The 19,595-nt window shown below is 42.5% G+C and overlaps 1 protein-coding gene across 7 annotated transcripts in view; it reads right to left on the bottom strand.

The window, feature by feature from the left end:
* Window positions 1-472: 472 nt before the first annotated feature.
* LOC143277468 (rho guanine nucleotide exchange factor 11-like) overlaps window positions 473-19,595 on the bottom strand; it is a 266,699-nt gene continuing 247,576 nt past the window's right edge. For all 7 annotated transcript variants that reach the window (XM_076582306.1, XM_076582307.1, XM_076582303.1 and 4 more), the window contains 2 exons: window positions 17,295-17,508; window positions 473-14,219 (listed from right to left, as the gene is read on the bottom strand). In XM_076582306.1, coding sequence (XP_076438421.1) covers window positions 13,507-14,219; window positions 17,295-17,508 — 927 coding nt within the window. In that variant the 3' untranslated portion in view covers window positions 473-13,506. The remainder of the gene's footprint in view (window positions 14,220-17,294; window positions 17,509-19,595) is intronic.

The raw sequence follows: 19,595 nt of genomic DNA, 5'->3' as shown, positions 1-19,595 counted from the left end.
AGAACGGATTGTATTATTAATTTTTGTATATTTGAGTGTTGAGACTTATATCATTATTGTCATTTATGCTTGTGGAAAAATAAGAATTTTCTAATGACATTCCTTTTATGATTTCTTTTCTGTTTCATTCACTAACCCAGTTTACTTTGTGTATGTATGTATGTATCTCTCTCTGTGAATGTGTATGTGTGTTTAAATATGTATGTATGCACGCACCTATTGTTTGAACATCCGGGATGTGTATGTGTTCTAATTCATATGCATGTATATGTTTGTGGGTGCACTTTGTTTCAGCAGAGGTTTTGGTCTTTTCTTATTATCATACAAGTTCCTTTTCCCTGAGGGATGGATGTAAAGAAAAAGGGCATGATCAAGTTTATTCCATTCCTTGATGAAAGAAATTCACTCTTTCATTCTCCTTCACCTGAACACACACACACCCAAACCAAGCCAGACTGACACAGGTCCAGAGTATATTCATGTCTTTTTAATTCGTCTGCCTAGAGGCAAGGCTGCACACCTTGTGCACATAAGTGTGTACAGTACATGCATATTACATCATGGTGATATTTATAGCACATTATGTCATTGTGATACTTATTTATAGTACTCAGTGCAACCCAGTGTACATGCATGATGTCTCCGTCTGGTATTAAGTATAACAACGTACAACGATTTGCAAAATAGGAAAAAAAAAAAAAAGAAAAAAAAGAGAGAGAGAGAGAGAAAAGACGCCTCTCTTCAGCTATCTTGAGGCCAGCTGAATCTGTGCTACTTCAGCTTGGTATCTTCAGTTCAACAAAGCCACAGCTTCCCTTCTGTACAGCAGCACCTATTTACAAAGCGGGAAGGAAAAAAAGAAAAGAAAAAAAAAAGTCATATGTGTACAGAACAGCAACACAATATCCAGAAGTTTACTAACTTTGTACATCATGTGGATGCGAGTATCACTATGATCAGGCATTATTCATCCTTTTTTTTTTCCCATGGGGCGTTTTGGGGGATGGGGGGGCGTATGCACATAAACACATGGTATAATAACAGCAGAAACCATCAGTCGTGCGCAAACACAGGACATACAGACGGAATAAAGACAGTCTGACCTTCTGTTTGTGAATAGTGTCAAGGATAGAACCAATCCACATTAAAAAAAAACAACCCCAAAAAGATCCTTCCCCCTTCAATACACATAAATATAGATTTTCTGATTCAACTTATCAGGGACATATGTAGTGATGTAGTATTTCTTGCTCCTTTCCCAGTGAGAGCCATACAGAGAGACACAGAAAAAGCGAATGTGAAAACCTGAAAATGTATTCTCATTTTATTTGCACTGTCAACTTATCTGCCACAATCCACAACAGATCAGGGATGGTGCAAAGTTTGCACAGTGTTAAGAATTTTCCTCAGTCTGCCCTTATTCCACACACGCTAATTCTTAACACTAATCAAACTTAGCATTGCTAAGATCACCCAGGCAACCTCTCTGTCAACTCTAATCCTACAGATGAAAATTCTTGATGCTTATCAAACTTAGCATTGCTAAGATCACCCAGGCAACCTCTCTGTCAATGCTTATCCTACAGATGAAAATTCTTAACGCTAATCTAATTTAGCCTTGCTAAGATCACCCAGGCAACCTCTCCGTCAACGCTAATCCTACAGATGAAAACTCTAAACGCTAGTTTAACTTTGCACTGCTAAGATTGCTCAGGCAACAGCGGTGGTCCTTGATAGTGGATAAGGAGTAGTTCCGACAGCCACCATGCGACCCCCCCCCCCCCCCAACCTCCCTGCATGTTAACTATCTGACAAGATATATGTGTTGTCATTATAACCACCATTACATGTATCAGCACACTAAAAAAAAAAAAACAAAAACATTAAAAAAAAATGGTTCAAGGCCTTTCTTTTTTTGTCAGAGGATAGATATATAATGTATCATACTGTAAAGACACACAGACATAAGATGACAATGTACTGTTCAACAGTAATTCGAATTCAAAGGTGTCATCTCACAGCATACTTTTTGGGTTTTTTTTATACTCGCACCAAAAAACATAACAGAATAGCATTACATACAGGTTCAAGGCCTTTTTGTCAGTTTCAACAAATTTGGTGGAAATACTAACACTCTAGAAACCGATTCTGGTTTGAGATTCAGGACAAGTGCTGTGTGTAAAGCTTCCTATCTTAGCACAGAAAAACACAACTGCAGTCAGGCGATGTTTGAATGCTAATGAGTTAATGAGCGTTGAAAAAAACCCCATAGATCTAAGTTTTTATTCATAACTATTTCTGGAAAATCTCTTGAGAACAGCATGAATTATCAAGGAAAATATTACAATTTCTCTAACCCCCCCCTGCATTTTCCTTTTGCTTGTGTGGTCATCCCCCCCCCTCCTTTTTTTTTTTAAGCTATTGTTTTAAGTGAGATCCTGAGATCAATAATATATAATCAAACCTTTCTACAATAAAGATGTTTTCATTTAAATATTCATCTCATATTGATTCCAATTTACACACACAGACATTTTTTAATTTTATTCAATCATCATTTTCAAAGCAAATCAGCCCCGTTCATCAGGTGATGATGTTTAAGCTCTGTATCACTGAGATATAGAAACAAAGTTGTATACATTCTTTTTTTTTTTTCTTCTTTTAAATTTTTTTTTTATACTAACACAGACATCATAAAGCTCATTCACTTTTCAAAGAAGGCAAAGCCTTTTACACAAGTATACACCACACAGTCCAGTCGAACTGAAGTTACACATGAAATTTCCATTTGTCCTCGTGTTTTGTGGTGGCATTCAGGTCTCATGAAAAACAACTGGTGAGAGAAAACCGATAACCACATGAATCAATTCCAATTTCTTCAAACACCATTTACGACCTTTCTTGTTTTGAACATTAATCGTTTGAAAGTTTTGGAATTCTGGGTTAAAGTAAATTATGCTGACCAACTTGAAAACAAGACAAAGTACAAAATCGCCCATGTCATATGTATTTTTTTTGGGGGGGGTTTAATTTCAGAAATTGATATCAAAAGTAAAACTGTTAACAACATTACTTCTTGTATTGGAAGTTGGCAGCGCATAAGATCGGCATTCAATTCGGCAACAATATTACCAGTTCGATGAACAACCCCATAGAAAAACTGAACTGTATAGACATCCACTGGCATGACTAAACATATATGGCTGCTAGACCTGCTCCACAACGTACAGAGTCTATCAAATTCCGACCAAAAACTGGGTATGATGACATGAAAACAGTCGTGGAGATACAGAGCAGTGATGTTGTTGTCAAGCTTCAAACAGACGTCAGGAGAAAGGGACCCTACCACAGAGAAGACACACATCAACCACCTCACCACACGCAGGAGTCGAGACTGCATGTCAGCCACCACACACAGGCTTTTTTCTTCCTTTTTATACACAACAGACACACACACACACGCGCGTGCGCACATAACAAAAGGCGGTTCTTTTCTCTTCCAGAATTGCTGCGTAGGTTTGGTGTCTGGCTAGCGTCACGAAACACGATCTCTGTACACCTGGAGATGACGACACTCGTGCTGTATTCTCTGCCATGCATGAACAGTAACAGGCGGGGAAAAAATATATATTTATATATATATATATATATATAAAAGACATGTACGCAATAAATAAATTATATGACACAAGTACACTTTGAATCATATTTCGCAAGTCAACACCTGGCACACACAAAACACAACAAAATCCTTTTCCCAGGCTGACAACAGATATAAATGACACAGGCAGTCACATCAGACACACCATTTTCTCAATCTTTCACAAACATTCTCTTCATAACAAGCCTACTCCACTAACTAATATGACATCAATCCTCTAAACACTAGCAAAATCAAACAAAACAGAATGTAAACCTTCATTATGTGTGAAGTTCTTTACTGCAACATTTTTGCTTTAAAAGTCAAGATTTGGAAGATGTTTTCTTCTTCTTCTTTCACAGCCATGAACAATAAACCGTCTCAAATCGCAGAAACCATGTCTCTCTTTCACCCAATTCCTCTCCATCGGCAGAACTGAGAAAGTGGGCGGGAAAAAGAAAAGTATTCAAAGTAAATTTGCATACTCAGAAGAAGCAGGTTCCTTGTTTAAAGCTGTCCCAACATCCAACCCACTCCAGGCCTCTCGTCTCCAACAATTCTCCTGCACAGACGACTTAAAACTGCCCACACAGTCTACATTATTGTTCATACTGCTTGTATTTTGGTTCAAATGTAATCCTGTTACATCCAATCCAACATTTCTCATCTTCCAGACAGAAAATGGCTGATACAGGGTAACTTTCTATGCTTTGAAAAAAAAAAAAAAAAAAGTACTACCAGTTATGTAACTTCGGGACTTTTTTCCCCCCGTTTGGAGGGGGTTGGGGGGGTGGGGGTGAAGACCGGCTGAGAAAACAAAAGCTGTACACACGCACAAAAAACTACCTGAGATTCAAACAGGTGAATCAACTATGTAACAATATTGTAAAAGGGATTCTTGGACTGTCTCCAGCAGTCTATAAAAGATAACACTGGCATGGTCTCATCTGAGCTTTAACCGAATCATGAAAACAAATCACATTTTTGTTTCAACAATACAAAAATAATCCCCCCCAAATAAACATGTAATCCTTCCCAGTACTTTCCATTCCTCCTTTCCATTCTTTCCTATTCTTCAGGGGTGGGTGGCATGAGGGAACTTAGCAGCACTAAGTTTGCTTAAGGTTAAGAATGTTCCTCAGTATATGGAATTTACCATGGAGTTGGGATCACTCTTAGCGACAGGCAAACTTAGCGGTGCAAAGATCTCCTCGTGCAGCAGAGCCTAGGGCTGTGTAAGTCATTCTTTCAAATGAAATGGAAATAAAGATTCAGCAAGAAATATACCAGTGACAACCTCTTTTGTGCCAGGTTTCAGCCGTTTGGCACTATAACCTGGAAGGGTGAAGAAAGGAAATGGTACCCATGTCAGCAGTCAACAGCAGAATGTGTGTTAGCAGTGCAGGTTTGAGCACTTTCTCTGAGGACTGATCAACTTCAAGCTACAGGCATGGGAACAACAAACGATGACGATGAATGAAAACGAAAATGAAAAGTGGAAATGGGAGAAAGCTTTTTTCTCCTTCAGCATGTTGTTAATTTTTTTTTTCCATCAAGACTCCAGTTAGTAAAAGCTATTTGTATAAGCCTAGTTTTTGGGACAGTTCCTTCAAAAAATACAAGATATAAGAATACTTCAAAAGGTTATCTAAGAACAGAGATATAAGAATACTTCAAAAGGTTATCTGAGAACAGATACCACTCAGAACACTGGTCCTCTTGTCTAGTTTCTAACAAGTGGCTCTCTATATGGTTTGAATTGTCAAATGTTATGCATTGCATTTCCTTTAACAAAGTGCACCAAACAGAAAAATATATAAATACTAACAGCAAGCAGAGGTGGAACATTCTATAAGTGGTGTGTGTGTGTGTGAGAGCAAGTAAGCAAACATGGGCATCCCTGTAAATACAGAAAATGTTTGCCTCCTATTTTCTCATGACAAAATTCACACTTCAAGACTTTAGGTCATAATAAGATGAAGCATTGAAAAGCAATACATGACATACAAGTTCATAGAAATAGATGAACCATTCGAATGCAAACAACGGCTAAATCTATAGTCAGCAATATGAAAAAGCTTTGTATTTGGCAGCAGTTGGGAAGCATTGTGGAAAAAAAGGTATTCAGGAGGGATAATTTTTACCATCAATCTTTTAAAACAATGTAAATAAGAAAAAATAATTCTGAGATAGGCCACTTTTTCTTGCAATTTCAATCTGGCCAACATACATGCACACATACAACACACCAAATTGGTCAATCTGACATGAGAAGCTAAAGTTTCCTAGATACTGTATAATTAAGGAAGACAAAAATTGCAACATGGATTAAAACACACACATGCATGCATTCACTCATACGCAAGCACACTATATGCAGATCTTTGGACAGAGAAATATGTACATCATAAACAAAACCAAAAGCCTCCAACACACACCACTGATTTCCCCAATCTGATAATAATGATTAAAAAAACAAAAGGACAAAGATCACTGTGTACTTTTTCAGCAAAATATGCAAGAGGAAACAAGGCAACCTCCACAACAAAAGCTGTCGAGATCTCTGCTATCACTGTTATTTCATCAGCACTAGTTGTTTTGTGTTTCATTTTACAGGCAGGGACCGTCACCTTGCTTTCACACAACTTGTTCGGGAGGAAACTCCAGTGTACAGACAGAGAACCCAGGTTCACCACACCTCACACCACTGCCAACTATCAGAGATACAGATATCACACCATTCACTACCACACCTCACACCACTGCCAACTATCAGAGATACAGATGTCACACCATTCACTACCACACACACATTTATAACCATACACATAGACAATTATACTGTTCAACATTCACTTCCACACCTCACACCACTGCCAACTATCAGAGATACAGATATCATACCATTCACTACCACACACACATCTATAACCATACACATAGACAATTATACTGTTCAACATTCACTTCCACACCTCACACCACTGCCAACTATCAGATGTCACACCATTCACTACCACACACACATTTATAACCATACACATAGACAATTATACTGTTCAACATTCACTTCCACACCTCACACCACTGCCGACTATCAGAGATACAGATATCACACCATTCACTACCACACACACATCTATAACCATACACATAGACAATTATACTGTTCAACATTCACTCCCACACCTCACACCACTGCCAACTATCAGATATCACACCATTCACTACCACACACACATCTATAACCATACACACAGACAATTATACTGTGCAACACTCACTTCCACACCTCACACCACTGCCAACTATCAGATATCACACCATTCACTACCACACCTCACACCACTGCCAACTATCAGAGATACAGATATCACACCATTCACTACCACACACACATCTATAACCATACACATAGACAATTATACTGTTCAACATTCACTTCCACACCTCACACCACTGCCAACTATCAGAGATACAGATATCACACCATTCACTACCACACACACATTTATAACCATACACATAGACAATTATACTGTTCAACATTCACTTCCACACCTCAAACCACTGCCAACTATCAGATGTCACACCATTCACTACCACACACACATTTATAACCATACACACAGACAATTATACTGTTCAACATTCACTCCCACACCTCACACCACTGCCAACTATCAGAGATACAGATGTCACACCATTCACTACCACACACACATTTATAACCATACACATAGACAATTATACTGTTCAACATTCACTCCCACACCTCACACCACTGCCAACTATCAGAGATACAGATATCATACCATTCACTACCACACACACATTTATAACCATACACACAGACAATTATACTGTGCAACACTCACTACCATACACACATTTAGAACCACACACACAGGCATTATACTGCACACCACCCACTACCATCCACTGTCCACTCATGTCATTCGCAGTTCACTCACACACAAACTTCATACATGACGGGATGTGGAACATCCTGTTCAAATCAGCATTCTTTCAAAACTCTGACCTCCTTCTGTAAGTGCGACATGTACCACAAGGAACCAAGCCTCTCATGGTTTAAATCTGCATTCTTTCAAAACTCTGAACTCCTGTAAGTGCGACATGTACCACAAGGACCAAGCCTATCACGGTAAAGCCCTCTTCACACCCCCATTTTTCAGCTGGGTTGAACAAGGCTGTGATCGGGTTCCCACTTTTTGCCATGTCTTCACCACAACCCTTCCACATGCCATGAGGTCATCACAGAGGGTGTCCACACTGCTTCTGGAGCCCACTGCAGTCTTCCCAGCATCTGTTGCAGGCACCGGACTCACAGGGGATCTCGTCTTGGAAACGCTCTACCACTGTTGGACCACTGAATGTTTCTAGCCCACAAAAGCCAAGGACAAAAGCTGCTGGGAAGTTGCAAAACTACCTGGAAGCACTATGCATTTTTAGCCTTTAGATGCCTTAGCATGCTTCTGTCAGTCACTTGCTTGTTACCTCAGTTCTGATTCCAACAATCTTATTTCTTTAATTTAGCTTCTTTTCACTTTGAGTGATACTAGACATTCCAACAATCTCCTGTAGCAGAGATGTTTTGCCTGAAAAAACAACAACAACCACCCAGCCCATCTGTGTAGAGGGGGAGACGATGAAAAACCTGACACAAATTCTCAGCACTGCCACCAAGTCAGCATCAACCCAGAAATCTTTGGAGTCTGTCCCGACCACAGAACGTCAACTGCCATCGGTCCCTCTTCGATAAAAAGACAACTACAACAACACCACTCACACACAACACACAAACCCACCAACATCACTGATCCTGAGTGAGACAATAACTATGACGTACTCATGGTACAAAATACAAAACAATGTAACACAGACAGCTCTGCTCATTACACAGACACACACACAAAAAAAAAGAAGAAAAAAAAGGAAAGAAGTGACTGAAGCATCAAGAGTTCCTGCCGACAAGACCTGCTGTCTGGAGACTACAGAGTCATTCACCCACAGCGGCACAGAGAAAGAGAAAAATAAGGACCATCACAACAGAAATTCTGCGAGAAAAGCTACCTTTGAAGCAAACACCAATCCTTGACCAGTCAAGACAAGGTTTACAAAACTGATCACCAGCTTCAAATCTTGTGTGTCGTACCCACACGGGCGCAATAACCGAATGGTTAAAGCCTTGGGCTTTCAATTTGTGGGTCCTGGGTTTGAATCTTGGTGACAGCGCCTGGTGGGTAAAGGGTGGTGATTTTTCCAAACATATGTGCAGTCCTGCTAATGCTTGAACCCCTTCATGTGTATACGCAAGCAGATGATCAAATATGCACGTTAAAGATCCTATAATCCATGTCAGCATTCGGTAGGTTATGGAAACAACAACATAGCCAGCATACACACCCCTGAAAACGGAGTATGGTTGCCTACAAGGCAGGGTAAAAACAGTCATACACATAAAAGCCCACTCATGTACATGTATACGAGTGAACGTGATAATTGCAGCCCACGAATGAAGAAGAAAAGAAGAAGACACAAACCCAGATGAAGAAAACTTTGTGATAAAAACCAACAAAGTCCATTCCAGGCAAAAACTGGTAGTTTTCTTTAAAAATAACGGAAAAGATACTTTATGGAACACTGGAACAACCATTTCTAATCGATCCACAGGTAAATGATCACAAAATCTGGTCTTGTCATCCTGGCACAAGCTCCACTGATAATCAATTTTTTTTTTAACCTATGTTGAATAAAACTAGAACAAAAACACCAAATAAAACAAAAAAACAAACAAAAAATGAATTAAGTGTGTTCAAAAGGAACCCAAGGCATTATACCAAAAAAACTGTATACATTTTTAGCAAGAAAGAATAGATAAGTACACAGTACAACGAGAGAACATATCCTTGGCTTTGCTTTTTGTTGTAATGGCTTTTGGAAATTAAGCATGTCAAACACACACACACAAAGAAAAACCAAACAGCTGCTGCATCCTGTGTAAGTACATTGCAACATCACAAAGAACACACACACACACACACACACGCACACACACACACACACAATCAACTACCCATACACTGTTTATGTATACCATACACGCAATGCTACTTATAGTTAACAACAAAGATGACCAGTGTGACAGGGAAGGTGATGTCGCAATGAATGCTCCTTTCCTGACCAGTGGTTATTTCCCTGCACTGAACTGTTTGGCCAACAGCAAAGTGGACTTTAACTCACTCAGTACGGCCAGTCCTCTTTTCTCCTCTACACAGACCCCTCGGATGTCCAGTGGGTATCTCAATGACCCAACCTTTAGCTTCCGTCGTCAGAATTGTGGTATTCTTTGTCAACATTCACCTCTTCAGTATAAGAGCCTTCCGCTTGCAATATTTTGATGGTGGTAATTGGGTTGAAACGCAGTTAACGTCGTCTCTTTCGCCGTTCGTATGGAGAGAGTTAACCAGCACTGCCAAGAACAGATGAATTCTGCCTTCCAGCTTATCCCTGTCATTTGTCGAGGGGTATTTGGTCATGGAGGGTAATAATTTGTAAAACAATTCTTGCATGCAAACTACTCAAAGAAATATATAACCTACACTTTTCTCAAAGAAAAATAAACACTATCCAATAATGATAAATCCACATGAATTTAATGATTTCGCGAGAAGAAAATTCCGACAACGAAACAGACAAATACTGTTGTTCTAGGGCACTTTTTTCCACACCGGAATGGGACAGAAACATATCCTGGGGCACTCACGATGTCAAGCCAAAGACATCAGCTTATTGCCAACTCTGGGCTTGGCCTTAAGTTACAAGACGAGACAACAGGATATAGGCAGCAAATTGTTGCCTTTACTTTGCTGCTACAACTGCTGGCTTGGTAATAATGAATGAACGTGATGAGCAGAACAAAGCAGAAAGCTAGGTTCCATTCTCCATTACTACCTTTCTCAGTTTCTGTCCAAGAGGAGTTTTTGTAGTGAAATAGTTTTGCACTCCTCTGATCTCAAATTTTTTACCTCTGTATACCTTGTGGAGCTGTTGGGGACATTAATTATCAATGTGATAAACACACAATGTTTTTGGCTGAAAACTTGTGGTCTCTGCATTTAATCCCACACCTCTCTTATCAGATGAACTGAATAATGACTGAATGTTTCTTGTTAACTGATAGTTTAACTTCCCATAAAGTAAACTGAATAAATCACTATGTTTATACTGGAAAGGAGACCTGTTTGCTCCCATTTCATATACACAACTTGTTTTCTGGTTAATTTTTTTTTTCTTTTTTGGTTCATCCTTGAAAAAGGTCTATAGACATAAAACATGGACAGTTCTTTTATTGTGTTATTGTAGTTTTGTTTTTTTCTTCTTTTTTTGTTTCTTCAAACATCTTTTTTTCAGTTTTTGGAAAGAGGCTGAGAGTTACTGTGTAGCGAATCAACATCCCCAAACCTCAGGCCCTTGTGGTTCCATGAGGGGTGACCTCATTCCAGACAAGCAGTCAGAGCAGACAGTGTCCTGTCTCACACTGGCTCACCATGCATCCCACGTGTCTCATGTCTCCACGCACATCTACACACACACAGTCTGTCCTCTTCATCATGTGACCCCGACAAGGACCAGGGCAACACACACACACACACACAGAGTTTCAAAAAGCTACTCCCCCACATACCTCTTTCATTCACATGAAGAAGATGTGGAGTGGACACAACCTGCAAACAACCAATCAAATCGCACATCATAGCCGTCGCAAGCCAATCAAACCACTCATCACAGCTGGTGGTGACCAATCAAATCACGCTTTGTAGCTGGCAGCGATCAGTCCAATCATTCATCACTCCTTGAGATGACCAATCCAATCATTCATCACTCCTGGAGGTGACCAATCCAATCATTCATCACTCCTGGAGGTGACCAATCCAATCATTCATCACTTCTGGAGGTGACCAATCCAATCATTCATCACGCCTGGAGGTGACCAATCCAATCATTCATCACTCCTGGAGGTGACCAATCCAATCATTCATCACTTCTGGAGGTGACCAATCCAATCATTCATCACGCCTGGAGGTGACCAATCCAATCATTCATCACAGCAGGCAATGACCAATCCAATCACTCCTCATAACTGGAAGTGGCCCTCCAAGTCAGGCATCAGGGCAGGTGGCCACAATCAACAGCCAGACCGTCCTGCAGCTGTAGAGCCGTTCTCCCAGCCAACGCACCACCACACCTTTCATGTCGCCAGTCAATTCAAGCTGTCTCCACCTTTCAGCAACTTGTGCTCCTTTCAAACCAAGACGAACGCACACCAACCAAAACTGTTCCACCACACTTCATCACAACTCACATCCAAAACCATACAGACAACCGTTCAATCCACGGCCAAGCCGTGCCATCCATACAATCCACTGGAGTAGATAATACACTTTCTCTCTCTCTCTCTCTCTATATATATATATATATACACATATAAACATAACAAATATATCAGCACATACAAGGCAAAACAAATGGTTGCTAAGTCTTATAGCACTGGTGATCAACACATGATATATTCCAAGATGGAAGTCCTGGCAGCACTCAACCAGAATTGGCACAGATACAACGCACTTTACAACCTTTTAACGGTGCACATGCACTAAGTACCTCCCGTCTCAGCAGGAGCACCTGTATAAAGCACTGGCACAGATGCACTCCACAGTTTTACAACCTTGAATCAGCACTTAAAGCAGACATGAACCATAAGTCAAGGCAGTCCACAGCAGATTCTGCCACACCAAAACACAGGGTCACAGGTACTCGACTCCTGGCAGTCACAGCCGGTTTGGCAACACTGAAAACAGTCTTGGTGCGGACATCCTCACAACAAAAGCAGGGTTTCTACGCCGGCACAGCGTAAGGTAGAGACGTACTCGTAACCAAGGACAGTCACAGCAGATTGTTGCAACACTGGGACAGCAGTGGTACTGGTGTACTCCTAACCCAAGGCAATCACAGCAGGTCCAGTAACACGTGGAACAGCTAGGGTACAGACGTCCTCATCACCCCGGGGGTCGTCACAGCAGATTCCCCAACACTGACACAACACGAATCTGCCACCAGGTGAGAGGGTCGCAAGTTTTATCCCCCCCCCCCTTCTCTCTCTGTGCCTGGATAAAAATCTGTGAAGCCACTCCCCCTCAGTGATGAAGTCACAGATACATTCCATTCCCAGAAGCACAGTGGAAAGGGAGAGGGGGGGATTGAAGGTGGAGGAGGAGGGAGGGGCGAAGAAGGGAGCTTTGGGGTGGGGTGGGGTGGGGTAGGGAGGGAGGCATGTAGCAAAGAGTGGTTCAGTTATCGTTAGAGAAAAAAAAACCGTGGAATTGTTTCAACCCTCACCAGCACAGGAACTACACATCAGAACCCAGGCACCTCACCCACCCGTCCAATCATCCCTGATGATAAAGCGCACTCCAGAACAAAGGAAAAAACAAACAAAAAACCACCAAACAAACCACCCCAAACAACCTGATGATGAATATGATTCAATTCGTCGCCTTCAAAAAACAATCAAACCAAAAAAAACCCCCAAAAACCCCCCAAAACAACAACCCAGAGAGAAAAGAATATCCACAACAGGACGAAGCATTCACCGAATCAGCACTGGGAACACTCCCCGAAGCTCCCTTTGCGCTCCCAAACAGGAGAGACGGTCAAACAAGTCCAGAATCACGGCTCTTTCTCACACACTGGTCCGACAGACTTGACTAACCCGAGGACACTCTTAAAGGGCAAAGGGCAAGGGGGGGCGCGGGGCGTGGGGGGGTCAGGGGTTCACAGGGTCACTAGATCTCTATGGGGTTCGTCATTTGCGAGTCCCGACTACCACCACTACTGCTGCTGCTGTTGTTGTTGTTGATGCCGTCCTCCCCCTCTCCACCCTCTTCCTCCCCCTCTGACGCCGACGTCTTGGGCGTGCCCCCCTCCTCCATCCCCCCACTGCCTCCTCCTCCTCCTACCCCACCTGCAGGAGTGGTGGTGGGGTGCTGTGAGGGTGCGTGGTGCTGGGAGTCGCACAGCGTGGTGATACTGTCCCTGTCCTCCTCCCTCTCCTCCTCCTCCTCCCTCACCGACCCCATCATCACCGGGGGTGTGGGCGTGCTGCGGCCACCTTCCTCCTCACCAGCCCCCTCACCACCACCACCCTCGTCCAGGTCGGTCGTCATGGGCTCCGACGGCTCCCTCTGGTGGTGGTGGTGGAAGGCGGAGAACGACGTCGACGATGACGACTGATGTGCAGTGGTGGTGGTGGAGCAGGAAGAAGAGGAGGAGTAGGTCTCCACAGTCCTGACGTTGACGTCGTCTGGCAGGGGGAGGTTCGTCATGTCCAGGCTGTCGTCGCTGTCCTCGTCTGGCTGGGGGGTGGGGGAGGGGCTGGAGGGGGTCACCACCTGGGGCTGCACCGTCACCATGGGAACCGTCTCCTCCGGGGTCTCCTCCTCCATCTCCTGGGCGTGCGCCACTTTCAGCTGGCTGCCACCGCCACCTGCCGCCGGGTCTAGAACACACACACACACACCTCCTTGAGCTTTGAACCTTGAACTTCACACCGCATCACACACCTTAAACACCACGTTCAGATTTGAATTTCACACCGCATCACACACCTTAAACACTGCCTTGAGATTTGAATTTCACACCACATCACACACCTTAAACACTGCCTTGAGATTTGAATTTCACATCGCACCACACACCTTAAACACCGCCTTGAGATTTGAATTTCACATCGCATCACACACCTTAAACACTGCCTTGAGATTTGAATTTCACATTGCATCACACACCTTAAACACCGCCTTGAGATTTGAACTTCACATCACACCACACACCTTATACCTTAAACACCGCCCACCCCTCTCCACTTTACACTTCTTTTTCTAATCATATTTTACTCCAGAAAAACAGTAGAATCAATGAAGCTCATGTATCTAACCATACATTTCTTCTGTAAAATGCATAAAGGGTAAATTTTGCTAAAGACCTGAGCTGGGTTGCATGAGGTGATCTTAACAGTGCTAAGTTTGCTTAGAGCTGAGAATGTTTGCAAGTATACGGAATGTACTATGGAGTTAGGAAATTTAGCGCTGCCGTGTTCGCTCATACAACCCACCCCTGATATCTGTCGATTTATTTGTATTAAAACACAATTTTCAAGGGTAGATCTGGAGGATGCATAAATATGTTCCTCAAGTCTCTGTCGATGGGCACAATGGCAGGGTGATTAAAGCGTTGGACGTTCCATCTGAGGGCCCCAGGTTTGAATCTTGGTAATGGCGCCTGGTGGGTAAAGGGTGGAGATTTTTGAGCTTTGTGTGTGTGTGTGTGTGTGTGCAGGGTGGTGGAACACAGTAAGGGCAATGTGATCAGTCAGGCCTGGAGTTCATGCATACATATCTGTGTACCTGTAAGAGTGGTTGCTTCTGTTTATTTATCTGTTTACATTAATTGACAGATTATTTATTTGTGTATCTATTCATTTTCTAAAGACCTGATTAAACGCTTTGGGTTAAGCTGCTGGTCAGGCATCTGCTTAGCAGATGTGGTTACAACGAAAATGGGTTTCATCCGAACGCAGTGACGCCTCCTTAAGCGACTAAAGACGGGCGCAATAGCCGAGTGGTTAAAGCGTTGGACTTTCACGGTGACGGCGCCTGGCGGGTAAATGGTGGAGATTTCCCAATCTCCCAGGTCAACATATGTGCAGACCTGCTTGTGCCTGAACCCCCTTTGTGTGTATATGCAAACAGAAGATCAAATACGCGCGTTAAAGATACTGTAATCCATGTCAGTGTTCGGTGGGTTATGGAAACAAAAAAAACCACCTAGCATCCACACTCCCGAAAACAAAGTATGGCTGCCTACATGGCAGGGTTAAAAAACAAACAAACAAAAAAACCAAACAGTTATACATGTAAAAGCCCACTCGTGTACATATGAGTGAACGTGGAAGTTGCAGCCCATGAACGAAGAAGAAGAAGTCTGTGTCAAAAGGACACATAAACCAGAAATGGTTCTCATCCTCCATAGCGTCACCGTCATCCTCCTCCTTCATCATCATCAATATAAACAAAACAGTCTTCTTCTTCTTCTTTTGCGTTCGTGGGCTTCAACTCCCACGTTCACTCGTATATATGCGAGTGGGCTTTTTACGTGTATGACCGTTTTTACCCCGCCATGTAGGCAGCCATACTCCACTTTCGGGGGTGTGCATGCTGGGTATGTTCTTGTTTCCATAACCCACCGAACGCTGACATGGATTACAGGATCTTTAACGTGCGTATTTGATCTTATGCTTGCGTATACACACGAAGGGGGTTCCGGCACTGGCAGGTCTGCACATATGCTGACCTGGGAGAGCGTAAAAATCTCCACCCTTTACCCACCAGGCGCCGTCACCGTGATTCGAACCCGGGACCCTCAGATCGAAAGTCCAACGCTTTAACCATTCGGCTATGGCGCCCGTCGAAACAGTCTCAAAGTCTGTGGCCTTTCATGCCCTGCTCTCATGGTGACCTCAGTTTTGATACCCCTCCACTTCTGTGCTCAAGGTGAGTCCTGTCAATGTCTTCAGTGTCGGCAGATTCATGGGGAGCTATTGTTTGAAGGACTTGGTGGCGGTATCCACTCTGGGAGGGACGCTCACTCAGTCTGGCTCCGCAACTAAGCCATTATTGTCGTTAGTAGGGGGCTTAGTAGGTGGTGTCTTAAGTACGTTGAATCAGAACAGGCACCACTGAACACCACCGAAGTGACTCAGCAGCAGTGCAGGGTCTCCTCTGGTTTGTGGCCTACTGGCGACCTAACATCGATGGTTCCCTGCGGACTGCCAACACTACTGTGACGGATGAACCCGGGTGTGGCAATGTATGGGGGAATCTAAATGAGCAGTGTGGGAGTAATGCCACTGAAACAGTGCAGATGATGGGGCAGCAAATAAAAGAAAAAAAAGAAAAGAAATGGTGCTCATGTGACCAGAGCATACCACAGAATTCCTGCTGGCATGACCCTCATTGTACCGGTATGTAAATCATTATCGGGTAGAACAGCCAGATGCCACTGTGTGTCTCTGAGTATGCAACACTGTTATAATGATGGCTGCCACTGGGAGCAGGGCAGACCACGCTCTGTGTGTGTGTGTGTGTGTGTGTGTGTGTGTGTGTGTGTGTGTGCAGGGTGGTGGAACTCAGTAAGGGCAACGTGATCAGTCAGGCCCTGAGTTCATGCATACATACCTGTGTACCTGTCAGAGTGGTTGCTTCTGTTTATTTATCTGTTTACATAATTGACAGATTTATTTATTTATGTATCCATTCATTTTCTAAAGACCTGACTAAACGCTTTGGGTTAAGCTGCTGGTCAGGCATCTGCCTAGCAGATGTGGTCACAACGAAAATGGGTTTCGTGCGAACGCAGTGATGCCTCCTTGAGCTACTGAACTGAACCGAACTGAAATTCTCTGATAGATTTTCACCTGAGAACTCCTACATTGCCATGTTTTGTTTAGTTCCCCACCACCAAACACAGACGCACATGCACACACACACATGCACACACACAAAGTGACCCTCACCCTCATCCTGGCGGTCGCTATCAGTGGTCTCCCCGCTCTCAGAGACGGAGGCGAAGCTGAGGGGGCGTGAGTGCGGGGTGGAGGGTGAGGGTGAGGGTGAGGGCTGGCTCATCATCTGTCGCTGGATGGCCTTCAGCATCTCCAGGTGGTCCTGCGCTGCCTTCAGCTCTGACCGCAGAGACTTCCGCTCCTCCCCCTTCGTCCCCATCACGCTCTGCCGTCAACACCACACCACAGTCGTCGTCATTCACAGCCATGATAATGATGACAATGATAATGATAAGAATAATCACAGACAGTATCTATATCTTGTCGTCATCACAGTCGTTATCATTAATAACAATAATAATAATAATAATAATAATCTGAACTTCAATGCTCTGCCGTCACGTCACACAACAGTCGTCGTCATTCACAGCCATGATAATGATGACAATGATAATGATAAGAATAATCAGACAGTATCTATATCTTGTCGTCATCACAGTCGTTATCATTAATAACAATAATAATAATAATAATAATAATCTGAACTTCAATGCTCTGCCGTCACGTCACACAACAGTCGTCGTCATTCACAGCCATGACAATGACGACAATGATAATGATAAGAATAATCACAGACAGTATCTATATCTTGTCGTCATCACAGTCGTTATCATTAATAACAATAATAATAATAATAATAATCTGAACTTCAATGCTCTGCCGTCACGTCACACAACAGTCGTCGTCATTCACAGCCATGACAATGATGACAATGATAATGATAAGAATAATCACAGACAGTATTTATACCTGTTGTCATCACAGTCGTTATCATTAATAACAATAATAATAATAATAATCTGAACTTCAATGCTCTGCCGTCACGTCACACAACAGTCGTCGTCATTCACAGCCATGACAATGATGACGATGATAAGAATAATCACAGATAGTATTTATATCTGTCATCATCACAATAATAATAATAATCTGAACTTCAACGCTCTGCCGTCACGTCACACAACAGTCGTCGTCATTCACAGCCATGACAATGATGACAATGATAATGATAAGGATAATCACAGACAGTATCTGTATCTTGTCGTCATCACATTCGTTATCATTAATAACAATAACAATAATAATAATCTGAACTTCAATGCTCTGCCGTCACGTCACACAACAGTCGTCGTCATTCACAGCCATGACAATGATGACGATGATAATGATAAGAATAATCACAGATTGTATTTATATCTGTCATCATCACAATAATAATAACAATAATAATAATAATAATCTGAACTTCAACGCTCTGCCGTCACACCAGTCGTCGTCATTCACAGCCATGACAATGATGACGATGATAATGATAAGAATAATCACAGATTGTATTTATATCTGTCATCATCACAATAATAATAATAATAATAATCTGAACGTCAACGCTCTGCCGTCACACCAGTCGTCGTCATTCACAGCCATGACAATGATGACGATGATAATGATAATAATAATCACAGATAGTATTTATATCTGTCGTCATCACAATAATAATAATAATAATAATAATAATCTGAACTAACGCTCTGCCGTCACACCAGTCGTCGTCATTCACAGCCATGACAATGATGACGATGATAATGATAATAATAATCACAGATAGTATTTATATCTGTCGTCATCACATTCATTATCATTAATAACAATAACAATAATAATAATTTGAAATTCAGCTCTGATAGCTTCGTCCTCCTTTGTCCCCATCATGGAAACAAGAACATACCCAGCATGCACACCCCCGAAAGCGGAGTATGGCTGCCTACATGGCGGGGTAAAAACGGTCATACACGTAAAATCCCACTCGTGTGCATACAAGTGAATGTTGGAGTTGCAGCCCACGAACATAGAAGAAGAAGAAGAAGAAGAAGAAGAGCTCCCTTTAAGGGAGGAAAGCGCGCAACAAATATCCATCATTATCGTTATTCACAACTGCAGAAGAACGACAGACAGGAAGAAGAGAATGGGGGAGGGAGGAATATAGAAAAAAGGGGGTCAAACAGGAATGTTATCAGGAAGGCGCAAGTGACACAGATCAGGACTACAAATTTTTGCCTGCTTTCTCAGAACCAGACGGCTTTTCACACACAGACACACAAAAACCTGAAAAATACCCCCTAATCTGTATGTGCCACTTGCTCTGGGCGACTCAGGCTCAAACACAAGTTAATAAAATCCCCATAAGGAAGGATAAACCCACTTAACCATCACCCTCTCCGACACAGAGCCCCCTAAAAAATCCCCTCCCCGCCC

Source organism: Babylonia areolata, chromosome 34 (assembly GCF_041734735.1).
Source record: "Babylonia areolata isolate BAREFJ2019XMU chromosome 34, ASM4173473v1, whole genome shotgun sequence".
Lineage (NCBI taxonomy): Eukaryota > Metazoa > Mollusca > Gastropoda > Neogastropoda > Buccinidae > Babylonia > Babylonia areolata.
Note: the sequence above shows the minus strand (reverse complement) of the source record. Positions and strands in the feature narration are given on the sequence as shown.